We start from the raw sequence: 16,901 nt of genomic DNA, 5'->3' as shown, positions 1-16,901 counted from the left end.
GACAGACCTGATCTGGAATGTGCGACCATGCGCATATAAAATAAAGCGACTGGCAGAGCTACTAGCCAGTCCACACCTTTTTCCTTACAGACTTTTGCAATGCGGATTTTCAGAGTCTGATTATGTCTCTCGACCAGACCGGCTGCTTCAGGATGGCGTACACAATGAAACTTCCACTGGTACCCTAACAAAAGGGAAACGTGCTTCATGAGTTCAGATGAGAATGGCTGACCGTTATCAGAATATACGACTCTAGGGAGTCCGTATCTAGGGAAAAATTCACGAACCAACTGCTTGGCAGTGGTCGCGGCTGTGTAATCTGGGACTGGATATGCTTCTGTCCATCTGGACAAAGCGCATACAACTACAAGGACATACTTGAAACCTCGACATCGCTCCATCTGAATATAATCCATCTGGAGGACCTCAAAAGGGTGGTCAGGGGGCTGGAAACCACCTTGTTCCACCGGGACACTTTTACCTGGATTAAACTGACAACATATCATACAGGTACGGACTTTCTGCTTGGCTGCAGCTCGTAAATGCTTGTTGAACCAAATGTTCTGGATACTGTCTAACATAGCTTTTTCTCCTAAATGTGCTGGACTATGTGCGGTATTGATAATGACTTGAACCATAGAGTCGGGGAGAAACCATGTGGCTCTACCCTTCGTTAACCATCCTTGATCTGTCTGGACCCCTCCTTGTTCAGACCATTTCTTGATTTCATCGGGGGTAGCATGTAACTGGATATCTATGACGTCTTGTGTGGGGTCCTTAACTGTCATGCATGTAATCGGATCTGGAGTATGTGTCATGTTAACTGGAATGTCTGGAGTCTGTGCTGTAAGCTTGGCTGTGCGGTCTGCTAGATCATTACCTTGGGAAATAATGTCAGTAACTTTCGTATGTGCTTTGCATTTCATGATAGCGATGGATGCCGGTAAATGTATGGCATCTAACAGGGCTTGAATAAGGAGACCATGCTGAATCTTGGTTCCATGAGAAGTCATGAAACCTCTCTCCTGCCAGAGCACTCCGAAGTCGTGTACAACTCCGAATGCGTAACGTGAATCTGTGTAAACATTAACTTTCAGGTTCTTGGCGTGTATACAGGCTTGTGTCAGAGCAACTAGCTCTGCTGCTGGAGCGGACAGGGTATCAATACGGTGTGTTTCAATAACTTCAGTGTCAGTAGTCACTGCATACGCGGCGACTAGTTCTCCTGTACTAGTTCTCATACATGAACCATCCACATAAAGTGTCAGGTCAGGATCTGGTAACGGAATGTCTGTCAGGTCTTGTCTTGGCTTTGTCGTAATATTAACTACTTCCACACAGTCATGTGGGTCAGAATTTGAACTAACTGATGGTAACAGTGTAGCAGGATTCAGGACGTTGCAGCGTCTAATTTCTATGTGTGGCTGGAACAGTGTCAATTCATAACCCGTTAAACGTGCAATTGTCAAGTGCTGAGTTTGTGTTCGGTTTAAAAGAACTTCTACTGAATGTGGGACTTGTACTGTCAGGGAATGTCCTAAAACTATGGAATCACTTTGTCTGATAGCTAGTGCTGTGGCTGCAACTGACTTGAGGCACGCAGGCAACGCCTGGGCGACTGGATCTAATGTGCTAGAAAAATAAGCACAGGGCTTGTATTGTCCTGCTTGATCTTGTGTGAGAACAGATAATGCTGTACCTTCGCGTTCAGTAACGAAAAGTGTAAAAGGCTTACTGTAGTTCGGTGTAGCTAGAACTGGAGCTTGACATAGGGCTTTCTTTAACTCGTTGAAACTAAGTGTATGTTCAGATGTCCAAGGGAGGACAGTCGATACGGCTGCCTCCTGTGTCGTTAACTGTATCAGTGGCTTGGCTAGAAATGCATACTGGGGAATCCATTGTCTACAATAAGAAGTAAGGCCGATAAAGGCACGTACCTCCTTCTAGGTTCTGGGCTGGGGAAGACTCGCTATTAACTGGATACGGTCGGGTGTCAACTGCCTACCCCTCTTGGACAGCAAGTGTCCTAAGTATACCACTTGCTGGACACAGAATTGAAGCTTCGAAGGTGACACCTTGTGCCCCATCTCGGCTAGAAAATACAGAACTGTAAGTGACGCTCGTTCGCAGTCACGTTCAGAACGGGCTGTGATCAGTAGATCATCGACATACTGGAGCAGGGCAGTGTCAGTTGGCATGTGAATGTTGTCTAGTTGTCTCTTAAGTGCTTGACTGTAAATACTAGGGCTTTCTGTGAAACCTTGAGGAGCGCGTGTGAACATATAGCTCCTTCCATTTAAACAAAATCCGAAAAGAAACTGGCTGTCTGGATGAATTGGAACACTAAAAAATGCATTCTTAAGGTCTATGACAGTGAAAAACATGGCTTCGTAATCAATAGCGGTTAACAGGGAAGAAATATCTGGGACAACTGGGTACTGAGGAATAATACATTTGTTAAGCTCTCGTAATTCAATCACTAATCGATATACTGGGGGTGCATTTGGATCCGTACGTTTCATGACTGGAATGATCGGAGAATTACATACATTGGAGTCAGTTTCTACAACTACTCCTTGAGCCATGAGCTCATCTATAATTTTGGATAAGGCTGCTACAGCCTCAGGTGGCAATCTGTACTGTCTGATTCGGGGTAACACTACACCTGGTTTGAGAGTCACACGATGGGGTGTGATTTGCATGTAACCTACATCAGTTGGACCTTGCGCCCATAAGTGCTGCGGAACATTAGACAATCTTGAATCAAAATCTCGTAATACATAGTGACCCTTAAAGTCACGTAGGAACAGACGTATTCCCTCTGGGGAACAGCAAATAACTGCACCTAATTCTTTCAGTGTCTTAATGCCTAACAGGTTTTCTGGACATGACTTAGTAAGTAACAGATCAGTAGTACGGGACAATGGACCTACTTCTAGAGTGACTGGCTTAGATATCTCATTAACTATTGGCTTTCCTGAAAATCCAAGGGAAACATTTCTTGAGCCTGAGAGCGGAGCCCCTGGAACTTCGGCATGACTAATTGTGGTCCTACTTGCCCCTGTATCGATCAAAAACTTTCTGTCTTTCCCTAATACTTGACTGTGAACATAGGGACCTTCTTGATCTACAGGTATCTCGATGAGAGGCAAGCCTACCTCCCTCTCTAGGCTGTTTCATGAATATGGCTGGTACTCTGGATACTCAGACTGTGCATACTGGTACATCTGCGATGTGACATGCTGTGTTGCAGCTATAGGCTGCGGTGCGGGAACTGTCTGTTGTGCATTCTGTGACTGAGGAATCTGTGAAACTTGTTCTTGTCTAGGCGGACGTGGTCTTTCTTTAGTCTTACCAGTAGCTATGTTGTGTTTCAGGACTGCACACTCATTTATAAAATGACCTGGCTGTTTACAATAATTGCAGTTCCCTTTAACGGGAGCTGCAGGATGACTGGCTTGATTCGGACCCCTCTTCTGACTGTCTTGAGGAACAGATTGTGCAACTAGCACTTTCATTTTCGTGTCTTTCATACGTTTTCTTTCGTGCTCTTGCTCTTCTCTGATTCTATTCTGGTGGTACTGGAGCATCTGGAGCATCTGGGACGGAGTATTTGCTTGCCAGGTGCTTTCGACTTTCAAAACTCGATTTTTAATTTGTGGACTTGAATTCTCGACTAATTTAGTAACGAATAGGTGAGGGTATGACTCACTACTTGTCTTGAGACCACTGTTAATACTGAAACATTTCTCAAATCTAGAATAAAAATCACTAATATCTTCATCTTGTTTCTGTTTACAGGCTGAGATTGCATCCCAGTCTTCTTTTCTCGTTGTCAATAATCTGGGTAAAACTTGAATCAATAATTCTGGTAATTCTTTACATTTATCTCCAAGACCGGTACCTGGTACTCGTGCCTTGTCTTCAGCTTCTAGAGCTGTCCAATCGATCTTTTTCTCTCCCACCTCCCATTCTTTTTCCTTTAACTTTTCATACACCCCTGCGGGTAACAGGACCTTTAACATTTTAATGATATCTGGGTAAGTGTATTCTCCCATACGGAGCATGTCTTTTAATTCTCTATGGAACCCTGCTGGATCTTTGTCATGACAGGGAATTAATTTCTTCATTTCAAGAAGTTCCATCTTTGAAATCGGAGTGTATACGAACACTCGTTGCATTTCGCCACCCGCCCCTTGGACTGGGTGGACTTCTCGTAACGGATTCTGTCTGTCTATGTAGAATGGCTTATTTTCTGGGGGTGAGACATGAACAAAATGCGGGTTCAGGAACGTTCTATATTTGTGGCGCTGTTCTAGAATGACACTAATTAAATCGGTACCTAGACCTCTCCATCTATACTGGAGTAACTCGTTCAGGACATCGTGTAACGGGCCTGGATCAGAGTGCTGACCCTCATACAGAGTAATGAGGTACTGGATCATATACATACCCACCAGTCGTTGCTCGGCTGGGGGCAGTTTCAGAAACATTTGTGCCACTATTTCGTCTGGAAAAGTGGTAGAATCAGTAATCCATCGGACTGCTGATCGGACTAGTTCTTGTTCATGCATAGTACTTAATTCGCTATAACCGATTCGTGATTTCAGAATGTGATCGGTAGCTTGAAATACTTGTTCTAGAGAACCTTGTTCTGGTGCTGGATGATGAAAAATAGACTTGTGTTCTAGACGTAAATGGCGATCTGGAAATCTGGATTTTCCTACATACGCTATTCTGTCGGAATTCTCGTCTTCCTCTTCAGGGTCAGAGATACTTTCTTTCTCGCTTACTTGTGCTGCTTTACGCTGTTCGTGTAACCTTATTATTTCTTTACGAATTTTCTTGTACATACTCTCCATGGCACTGACGGTCTTGTGCTTACCCTCGGCTATATTATCACTCCACCTTGTCAGGATTCTCATTTCGGCGGGATCTTTAGACGGGTAATCTTGTTCTCTTATTAGACAATTGATCAGGAACTTTAATATCATGAGCTGGATCTCGGCTTTCCTTTGAGACATAATCTCGCCAATACTTTCTGGATCATTCCCTGTACGGATGAAACGATATATTCTGTCTAGATCTTCTTTCATATTCGGTAAGGTGACTAGATACTCGGTCACCCTCCTTACACGTAAGGAATATAAAACCATATTATACTCGCCTGCGACCGGATCATAAACACATTCGTTAAGGGCTTGTCTGATTTCTGTGACAGACTTATTACTTTTAGGAGTACGCTGTGATGCTTGAGCATGTAATTCGAGTGCTGATAAACGTTTGTGTGGCGGTGGGGTTTGAGGAGTAGCTCCTCCTGCGGCCCCTAGACTGGAGTCGTCTACTGAGGCTCTACGTCCTGGCAGAGTGGGAAATGGAACTGTAGGCTGGACCGGGGGTACCGTAACAGGTACTCCGGTGTCTGGAGGAGCGGGAAGTGCCTGATTTGCAGGGACTGGCGGAGCGCGAACAGGATTTGCATATTCGGGGACTGTGTCGTCCAGATAGGACGAAATAAAAATATCAGCTGCGGTCGGTTTGTGACGTAGCTTGGTCGGAATTAATGGTGGCGGGAAATTACTAGATGCCTCTGGGGTCGCTTTTGGCAAGCCTTCGGCAAGGAGAGGATACATACCCTTAATAAGGGCATGCCTCTGTCTGTCTGACTGTTCGGCTTTGACTTGTTCACCTATCTCGATTAATTCTCTTTCTTGGGCTCGTTCTTGGGATTCTCTACTTAACTCTGACTTTCTGACTTCCTTTTCGGTTCTTTTATGAGCTTCTTTACGCCATAACTCGATGGCATCTTTCTGTGACTGTCTGGCTTTCTTTTTCCATAATGCTTCTTCTACTCGCATGATACATTCGGCATCCCATGTACCCGATACGGGCCATCTATACTTTTCTTCTAACTGTTTGGTATACTCTACCCATAAATCTAGATACAGTATGGCGCTTATGCCATGTTTCTGATACATAAAATGACCTGGACTGTCCCTAGGTGGGACAGGAACCGCTTCCTCTAACAGACCCTTTCTAGTTTTTAACTGTCGTAATCTTGAAAAGAGCGGCATTGTAAACTTGAATCGGAACACAATACAATACACGAAGAACAATAACAATTGGGAAAACAATTCAGGCATACCACGACATTGGAAATACATTAAACAATATCATAACATAACAGTTCGAACAGAATATTACCTGAAAATACTGAGAACAGAAATACAAGAATTTTCTCGAGAACGGAACAGACTAGAATTACTGGATGCACTGCTGTAACAGTACGGAACATACCGGTCCCATAAAGGGACGCATCAAGACCCGTATCCACCTAGGTGAACACTTCGTTTGTGAGTCTGGGCACCACCAACCCACGGACCAGGAGTCAATTTAGATTGGTCCTGTCTAGATACTACCCCAGCAATGGTACTCACCGGGCAGCACGGAACGGAAAGCCTCGGACGGGACTGGACTGCTACGACGACGGACTTCGGACTTCGGACTTCAGTTACGGGTGGGCCTCCGGATACCTCGGACCTTGGACTCTCGGCTTGGGCTCTGGTCGGGACTCGCCGCGTTCCTCCACCGTCTCGTTTGGATGCTGGACCGCCTCCTCCGTCTCCTCCGTGGGCCTGAGGGATACTTGAAGCAGAAATATCTGCACGTGGCCGGTATGGTTCCGTCACGGCTGCAGAGGGTCAGGGGGTCGGCGTGGCTTCACCGACGCGTGGGGAAAGGGCAAGTCCCTATTCGGGCGCCATTATGTGGTAAATAAATAAATAATACCCTATTTTTGACTAAGCATATAGTATAATAGATAGCTCAATAAATAAGAGTCAAGATTCGAGGTAGTAGGAGTTTCTGCAGGTTTATTACAGCATAAGGACAGGATCAGGACAACCTGCATAGGAACAGAGTGACAGGGCCCAGCAGGACAACTGGGGCCCAGCAGCTGCCGGGGCTTGATCTGGGATGAGCGCGCTAGCTTTTTAATAACAATACATCAACTTATATACATAGCGCAAACACATAGTATTACATTACAGTAGGCGTAGCAGTGGGTGGAGCAGAAGGCGTGACGCATAGCAGTCGCGAAAGATAACAGTGAAAAGAGGTGTAACTGGGAGTATACATAGACATGTGATGCAAACGTAACAGAATATGTCATGAAATGGGCGGAAACATAGGAGGGGGCTACCTAAGGAGCCGGGACCTCTAACCTAATGGTGCGCGAAAATTGGCAATGGCGTGTTACTAGGAGAAGCTGGGGGCTATGAACTCTGTGCTAAGAGCAGAGACTAGAGTCTGGAGGGTCGGAGCGACATGTACCTAAACCCTATCTGGTATCTGATGTTTAGGGAACATGTTGATATAAACTAGGAGTCATGAAGGGAAAGGCTAACTTGATTCTAAAGCTGGACCATGCATCATTCTACATGTAGTGCGTGATGAAGAATACTAAATGACCATTAAATACAGTATTTCTCTAACATGGAGACGAGAAGGCTAGACAATGACGGAAACTATTGATGCAGTTCAGTAGCTTAGGAATGCAGAGAAGAAGGACTGAACTGATAGCTGGAACTATAACATACTCTTGGCAGACTCAGAGACAGAGCCAAGCTATACCGGGCACTGCGAGGCAGGAAGTAAGTGAAGGGTCGAGGATACAGGTGGGGGCTGTATCGCTCCTCAGCGAGGCTTTCAGGAGACAGGAGCTGAATCCAGGGTCCGGGCCCTTTTGAGGCCTGGAAACGGGGACTTTATAATGGAATAACGTGCACACTGGGAAACGCGGCAGCATAACTTTACCTAGGCCTGATATTCGTAGTATTCACGAGGACTGGAAAATGACATACCAGAGGTGGACACAACTGGAATTGCGTCATTAATCGGACATGGGGAATAACATATGCATATTGGTCATGCACACATAACATATGATGGATGAGGCGTAGAGACACAGAACATGGCAAAATTTACTTTTCCACAGGTGGACTCTACTGCCAGCATGGTTAAACATTGATTAACCATTGAGGGGCTTTTTACAAGCCCCTTGCGCTTGTAAATAAGTTCCTGAGTATCAAAAGGTGAGCTCCCTGGTATGGAGGGTACTGTGAATGTTGCAACATTGCTGTAGCACCTACACCCGTTGCTGGTTCTTCATTTCTCTTTTTCTTTAGAGGAAAGTAACTTGAAAGTCTACATAAAAAGGTTTTTCAGCCAAGACTGTGTAAGTTATAATTTGATTTGGGTCACCTTAGACCATAACTAGACGTAGAAGAATGCAATGACGCCCCCAGAGCGACCGCGCAGCGGACGCGCGCAGCGGGAGCGCCGATTGAGCGCCGAAGGTGCGCCAAAGGTAAGCTCGTCTGCGCCCGTCCGCGCCTGGCCCGCGCCCAGCGCCAGGACCCCTGGCCCTCCCCGCCGAGGCAAGACGACCCGACTGACCTACGGCGCCGCAACTCTCAATGCACTCAATGCCGGCCGGACCCACGCCTGCTGCCGAGCCACCCCGAGACGCACCCACGGACCCTTCACCTGCTGCACCTGCAAGTTCACCTGCATCCGAACCTGCCCCGCACCCGCCAAGACAAACACCAGCAGCAACCACCTCAAGTGCATCCTGATCAACACCCGCTCCGTCCACAGACACGCAGTGGAACTCTGGAACCTCCTCGACGCTACATCACCGGACGTCGCCTTCCTCACGGAAACCTGGATGAACGCCTCCTCTGCACCCGACATCGCCATCCCGGACGGGTACAAGATCATCAGGAGGGACCGCATCAACCAGACCGGAGGTGGCATCGCCATCGTCCACAGGAACACCATCCGCATCACGACCGACGCCAACGACTCCTTCGCCGCAGCCGAACATCTCCACTTCCAGATTCACACCGACCCTAAGACGACCCTCAGAGGCACCCTCGTCTACAGACCCCCGGGACCACGCACACAATTCAGCGAAGACATCACAGACTTCATCAGCCCGCACGCCCTCCCCTCCACCGACTACATCCTCCTCGGGGACCTCAACTTCCACCTGGAGAACAACAAGGACCGCAACACCACCGCCCTGCTGGAAAACCTCGCCAACCTCGGACTCAAGCAACTGGTCAACACCCCCACCCACTACGCCGGCCACACGCTTGATCCCGTCTTCTCTTCCAGCAAGTACATCACCTTCAGCCACGCCACCGACTCCACTGGACCGACCACAGCTGCGTCCACTTCAGCTTCAAAAGATCCACGACCCACCACCACCCGCAACAGGTACCTCACAGGAATTGGAGCAAGATCACCGCAGACCAGCTCACCACCTCCCTCAGCCAGAGCCCACCCGCCAACACAACGGACCCCAACGAAGCAGCCCGCAACTTCACACAGTGGCTGACCGCCTGCGCCGACGACCTCGCGCCACTAAAGAACCCTCCCAGCAGACCCAGAAGCAAGAAGGCATCCTGGTTCACCGACGACCTCAAGGACTCCAAGAAGACCTGCCGCACCCTCGAGAAAGCCTGGCTCCTCGACCGGACCACCGACAACATGACCGCCCTCAAACACGCTACCCGCAAGCACCACCAGCTCATCCGCACCACCAAGAAGAAATCCCTGAAGGAACGGCTGGACAACAACGCCCACGACAGCAAAGAGCTCTTCACTATTGTCAAGGAGTTCTCCAACCCCAGCACCGGCACCAACGACATCACTCCATCACAAGACCTCTGCGACTCCCTCGCCTCGTTCTTCCACCGCAAGATCGCCGACATCCACAACAGCTTCGGCGCCCCACCCACGCACCCAACCGTCGAACCAACGCCCCCCACCGCCACCCTTTGCACCTGGACCACGGTGACCACCAAAGACACAGCCCGCACGATGAACACCATCCACTCCGGATCACCGACCGACCCCTGCCCACATCACATCTTCAACAAGGCCGACTCCACCATCGCACCCCAACTCCGGAACATCATCAACGCTTCCTTCAACACCGCCACCTTCCCGGAGAGCTGGAAGCACGCCGAGATCAGCGCCCTCCTGAAGTAACCTACAGCGGACCCCACCGCTCTCAAAAACTTCCGCCCCATCTCGCTCCTCCCTTTTCCTGCTAAAGTCATCGAGAAGATCGTCAACAGACAGCTGACCGCCTTCCTCGAGACGAACGGATCCCTCGACCCCTCGCAGTCCGGCTTCAGAGCCAACCACAGCACCGAGACCGCCCTCATCGCAGCCACCGACGACATCCGGACCCTGCTCGACAAGGGGGAAACAGTGGTCCTCATCCTCCTGGACCTCTCCGCTGCGTTCGACGCGGTCTGCCACCGCACCCTAGTCCAGCGCCTCAGCAACATCCAAAAGAAGGCACTGGAGTGGATCATCTCGTTCCTCGCCGGAAGAACACAAAGAGTCCGCCTCCCCCCGTTTCGCTCCGAGGCCACCGAAGTCATCTGCGGCGTCCCGCAAGGATCTTCACTCAGCCCCACCCTCTTCAACATCTACATGAAACCTCTCGCAGCCATCGCACGCCAGCACAACCTCAACATCATCTCTTACGCCGACGACACCCAGCTGATCCTCTCCCTCACCAGAGACCCCGACACCGCCAGAACCTGCCTACACGAAGGGATGAAAGACGTCGCCGAGTGGATGAAGGACAGCCGCCTGAAACTGAACTCGGATAAGACGGAAGTCCTCATCCTGGGATCTTCGCCCTCCGCCTGGGATGACTCCCGGTGGCCCCCAGCCCTGGGCACCGCACCCAAGCCAACCGACCACGCACGCAACCTGGGCTTCATCCTGGACCTCTCCCTCTCGATGACCAGACAAGTCAACGCCGTCTCCTCATCGTGCTTCAACACCCTGCGTATGCTTCGCAAGATCTTCCGCTGGATCCCGACCGAGACCAGGAAGACTGTCAACCAGGCACTCGTCACCAGCCGACTGGACTACGGAAACGCCCTCTACGCCGGAACCACAGCCAAGCTACAGAAAAGACTCCAGCGCATCCAGAACGCCTCCGCCCGACTCATCCTGGATGTCCCCCGAGGCAGCCACATCTCCAGCCACCTGAAGAACCTGCACTGGCTCCGCGTCGACAAGAGGATCACGTTCCGGCTCCTCACCCACGCACACAAGTCTCTCCACGACCTGGGCCCCAAGTACCTCAACGACCGCCTGACCTTCTACACGCCCACCCGCCAGCTACGGTCCACCAGCCTCGCCCTCGCAGCCGTACCACGCATCCGAAGAGCCACCGCCGGAGGAAGATCCTTCTCTTACCTGGCTGCCAAGACTTGGAACTCCCTCCCCATCCACCTTCGGGTGACCCAGGACCATCTCGCCTTCAGGAAACAACTCAAGACCTGGCTGGTCGAGCAGTAGCATACCCCTCCCCCCAAGCGCCTTGAGACCCTCCCGGGTGAGTAGTGCACTATTCAAATGGCATGATTGATTGATTGATTGATTGATTGAATCATATAATAAAGGTTTCATCAGGTATAACAAATGTGCACAAATGTGTCATATGCAGATCTGCAAGCTCGCATAATGCACATTTAGTCTTATACAATTGTGGTCCTATATACATCTGCCATTGTACAAATATAAAACAACAGGCAGTGTGAAAAAAAATCTTTCCCAGGGAGGGAGCAGGACAGAGGCAGCAACGCCCTGTGCTATACCCTCTCTCAATTGCACTTTTATTCCCAAGTATCCCACCACCAGCACCCCCTCCTTGCTGCTTGCATCCGGAGTCTGGAAGCCCACATACACTCGCCCACTTATGCAGGAACCACTTGAGATGCGAGCCAACTAACAAGCCTTTACTCAAAATAATTCAACATCAGTGTACTCTGAAGGGGAACGCCCATGATAATGAGGTCCAGCCAATGACTGAGCACTCTACCTCAAATTCCGTTTACGTACATTATGCTTAACATATTATACGGGAAATTGGGAGGGATCACCAATGCCACTGAATGTGTCAATAGAAAGGCTGAGATAATTAAACATTTATTGTGCTCTTCCAATATTGGGTTAGAGGCATAAGGTCCTCTTTTGTGCACTGTATTCTTAATGCAATTGGGACTGTTTAGAGCGATCATGTGCACACAGAGATCACGGCAATGATTTATACTAATTTAATAATTATAATCAGCTTATGTTTTGCTTGGTTGATATGGTTGTCATGGGTTTGCCCAGTAACATAAACTGAAACTGACTCGAAATAAATGCCTAAATAAATGACTTAATGTTTCTTTCCTCAAAGCATATTCAATACTATTAAAATGCAGAAAACACAAGGTTTCCTTCATTTGAGGGAGACTGACGAGCGATAAAAGCTTCCTGGCACTCAAAACTCAGCTGGACTCTTATAGCTTGTTTATTCTCGGCACTGCATTGTATATATTTGCCCTCATTTGTTACATATGTTCTAGTGCTCTGAGGTTATCGTAGGATAAAATCGCTGCTTCATAAAACACCGAACTAAATAAACCTAATTGTGACTAAGCATCTCTATGAAATGGACCGATTTTATCAAATCTGCTTGAAAAACATTGTGGTTACCTTACATCACAAACATATTGACACAGCTATGCCAGATACCCCCATATTCAAGAAAATATTAAAGAGATATCTAATTGGACTTAACTATGCATAATGCCCATCAGTCCAAAGTGATCATGGTCTCAAAGTGATCTTTGAATCAGTTGATCAGGGTTGTGTTTAAGTTTAAGGGTGGGTAGGGGTATAAGGTGATAAAGGGTTTAGAGATGGGTGGGGTATTGGGTGGTAAGGGTATTTTTAGGGTTTGGGGTGGGTAAGTGTATTGTGGTAAGGGTATTATTAGGGTTTAGGGGTGGGCAACGGCATTGGGGTGTAAGAGTGATTTTAGGATTTAGTGGTAGGTAAGGATATTGGGTAAGCGTGTTTTTAAGGTCCAGGGGTGGATAGGAGTATTGGGTGGTAAGGGTGATTTAGGATATTTTGGGGGTGGGTGGGGGCAAATGTATTTTAGGGTTTTGGGGTGGGTAGGTGACAAAGGTTGGAAAGGGTAATTTAGGGTTGTGGAGTGGGTAGAGACATATGGTGGTAAGGGAAATTTAAAAAGCACGGTTTAGGGGTTAATAAATATAAATATATATATATATATATATATATATATATATATATATATATATATCGCTTACCTTATAATAAGATTAAAAAAATTATATATATATATGTATGTCAAAACAATAACTTTTCAGGGCTGGAGTGCTGCATAAATTATGCAAAAAAGAAGCAGAGAACTGGCGAGCAGCTCCTTTACAGAGCACCTCACAACACTAGTGACACTCTGAATCTGCTCAACTCAAATGTCTGTTTCTCTAGCAACGTTTTTAAGCATAGGATTAGCTCAGTGCCATCCACACCGAGCTAGAAAGGGACAAAGTATTTTGCCATTCCTACAGCAAGGCTTTAAGCATAGGAGCACAGTGCCATCCATGCTGAGTTATAAAATGACAAAACACCTTTTACCACTTCAGGAACAGTATTACAGCTTTGGATTGGTAAAATGCCATCCAAGCCAACATGGAATGAATAAAAGCAACCCCTAACATGTGTTTTGCTATCATTACAGCTCTTCACAGAGGTTTCCCTTTGTCCAGACACTAGGGAGCACCAAGTAGAAGTCAAAACAATACCCTTTCAGGGTTACAATGCAACATAAATTATGTAAAAAAGAAGCAGAGAACAGGGTTTATTTTTAATCCTTTCAAGCTCGGTGCAGGTGACATTTTGTAACAAAAAAAGGGTAAAGGCACGCGTGGCAATTGCCAGCATTGTAACGTCGTACAATCGCCTATCTTCAAACATAGTTATTAAATTTTTTTTACCAATTTATGAAAATTAAATGATTATTAAATGATTTCCTTGAAGAAGAAATGGGATAGTATAGCTTGGGCATAGAATCCAGATAGTCATATTAAATCTCTTGCAGTCAAAACAAGATACTCTGCAACAATTTTTTTATAGTTGAGCCAGTGATATTGCAACTTATTTATCAATATGTGTTACCTAGTTACAAAGCCTACTTGTTATTGTGGAAGCACAGATTTTGGAAAGAGATTTGTAGGACAAAATGTCAGATAGATTCAAGAACACAGGATGCCAGAGCTTATTTTGTCAGTGTGTGTTTGTGCATATTTAAAATGTTTACAGGTTTAAGATTTTAAAGCTTTTTTTTTTTTAGAGAATGTCTCGGTAAATTGTCAAAGTTGTCGACTTGCTGTTTTTGTTTTTTAACAATGTTCTTTCTGTGTGTTTTATTTAGGGTGCTTGTTGGTGCCCCAAAAGCAGAATCTAAAATCAGCTCTTCCATGAAGTCTCCCGGCGTTGTATTTAAATGTCGAGTCCACACCAACCCTGAAAGAAGATGCACTGAGCTGGACATGGGACGAGGTAGGTTTGGTTTAAAGAGTCACCATGGTTCCCAGCCCGCCAACAGACAGCACTGCCATTTAGCACATCATTGACAAGCTCTATGAATGGGGAGCACAATCTACTAGTGTTATCAGTGAGACCAAACCTTGGATAGCAACATCAGTGAGACGCTATGATGGCCAAAAACAAGATGTAGCATTGACTAACACTGTCTGTTGGACCTGCGATGGGCAAGTCCAGCACAAAGGGGGTAGCGTGGCTCAAGTGTCAAGGCAGTGAAGGCTGTAGGGCTAAGCCGGCTCTGACCCAATAATAACCCCCTGCACAGTTACACCAAAAAGAAGGACACCACACCACTGCTGTAGAAAAATATGATTCCTTTATATAAAAGTTCTCTGCTGTAAATAGGGATCAATTGGGGAAGCACATTCACATTTCATTTGTTACAGCACTCTGGGATTCAGGTTGAGAATAAATACAGTAAATAGGACTTCAGGGACACTGGTGTTGCATAAATATTAGGAATAGCTCTATCAATAAATAAAATGAATATCAGGTTTATATATCACCAATACATGGAATAATAAAGCCTGGTTCATTTAAATGCATAACCACATTTTCATTCTGGTATCGCTGCCACCAATTAAATAAATCAGAAAGTTTACATTTGCAAGATAAACCCACTTTGAAAAGGATAACAGTACTTGTGGTATCATGGAGAATGCATGCGGGCTTCTCTGGATTCACGGTGCACTGGGGACTCTTTTATGTTCACGCGGGGCCCATGCGCGTGTACCTAAAGACAAGGAAACACGGTAAATATGACATTTGGCCCTCCGCTGCCACCGGGGAAGGATGTCCGCTTGCCGGTGTGGTTTACTTGAGCCTACGGCAATATCGCAGGCACAAGGGAAGCACAGTTTGAAGTCAGTAGACGAACGAACGGCTGCCAGCGGGGTCACTCAGTCTCAGCGCTCGCTCAAATCAACGCCGGTGCACAGTTCCTTGATAACGCAGCACCCCTCCAGGGGAAACGACCCACCTCACTACGGCTGCAATCGAATAGCGATTCAGTCGGGGCACGCACTTCCTACGCCAGCATCAGGGTTCTCAGGGGCTTCACGGACCTCCCTCTGACTTCCTCATACGGGGGCTGGTCCCGCCCACGGCAACAGTTTCCTGGGTCTCTGGGAAAGGGCAGGGACGCTAATCCCGCCCAATGAAGGCCGGCCTCTCCCCGCCCCGGCGCACCACCTCACCTTTGATCACTGCACAACCTGGAAGCGCGCAACGCCGGTGGGGCTCGGAGACGTCCGAGTCCCTCGCGATAGGCGCTATTCACGAAGGGGGTACTGTGGAAGGTCGCGACTCGCCTTTTCTTCACGATTTCACCACCGGGGGTGGGGGGGGCGGGGAGGCACATAAACTTGGCCACAGTCTTTTGGGGCAATGAGGCACTAGCTGGGCAGGCGCTGTAGGCGCAAGGTTACTGGAACACGCCTGACTGGAACGCCAGTCAGGAATCAGGCTATTAACCCTTGCCACTCTACTGCCTGTGCTCTCAGCCACCTCAGGGTCAGCAGGGCAGGTGTCACTCTGGTGTCAAGTCTGGAATCTGAATTACATCTAAAATGGCCGCCAGGGACTGGGCTTTATATAGCCAGTGCCCTGAGGTACTGGCACGAGCCAGAAGGTTCTAGAACCTTCCCTGGCTGTGTCAATGGCATGGCACTTTTGAGGTGTCTTTTGGTCACTCAGAGCCACCGTACTGGGGCTCTGGAGCAGCCATTTTGTGTACCTGAGGAAAGTTATGAAATTCCTGTCAGGAAAGCTCGCCAACCAGAAAGGGTGCCAAAACCTCAAAAGGTCAGGGTTCAAGGAGGCTCCAATGGGAGTCACTCACATGAGGGAAATATGTGCCCACCATTTTAAGGTTAAACACACACAGGTTGCCAACCTCAGTTTTCATGTCCACAGGTTTCGCCAGGCGCCTTGTACATAGGTGCCAGAAACCTTGTGAGCAACTGGGTGTCAAGGAACACCTAGCCCCATGAAACAACACACAAAAAGGTCCTGGTAGACAAATAAAAAGCGGCAAATTTTGGGAGGTTCAGGGGAACAAAAGAAATCATATTGGTGAGGGGACTCTCAGAAGCAGACGGGTCCAACACTCTCACTAAGACACAACACTACCCACCAAGGTCATTGAGACACATCATTAGCTAACAAAGTCATTATAACATGGGGCCTGATGCACAAATGGTCTCCGCACTTGTGGCGGAGACTTGCAGTCATGGTGGGGGGCCCGCAGTCGTGGCGGGACCTCCGCAATGAGAAACAGAAATGCTGATGTCCCGCCACGAGTGCGAACCCTCCACCACGACTGCAGGACTCCACCACGACTGCGGACAACACATACCAGAACTCTGAGTTAAAACAATGGCAGGCTGTGTAAGTGAATC

At 47.8% G+C, this 16,901-nt stretch overlaps 1 protein-coding gene across 1 annotated transcript in view; it reads left to right on the top strand.

The window, feature by feature from the left end:
• Nucleotides 1–16,901, top strand: part of ITGA9 (integrin subunit alpha 9) — a 913,294-nt gene that overhangs the window by 60,206 nt on the left and 836,187 nt on the right. Inside the window, exon 2 of the mRNA XM_078688268.1 lies at nt 14,330–14,457. Within this exon, the coding sequence (XP_078544394.1) occupies nt 14,330–14,457 (128 nt within the window). The remainder of the gene's footprint in view (nt 1–14,329; nt 14,458–16,901) is intronic.

Source organism: Lissotriton helveticus, chromosome 4_1 (assembly GCF_964261635.1).
Source record: "Lissotriton helveticus chromosome 4_1, aLisHel1.1, whole genome shotgun sequence".
Taxonomy (NCBI): Eukaryota; Metazoa; Chordata; class Amphibia; order Caudata; family Salamandridae; genus Lissotriton; species Lissotriton helveticus.
The sequence above is the reverse complement of the archived record's forward strand: the minus strand, read 5'-3'. Positions and strand labels throughout refer to the sequence as shown.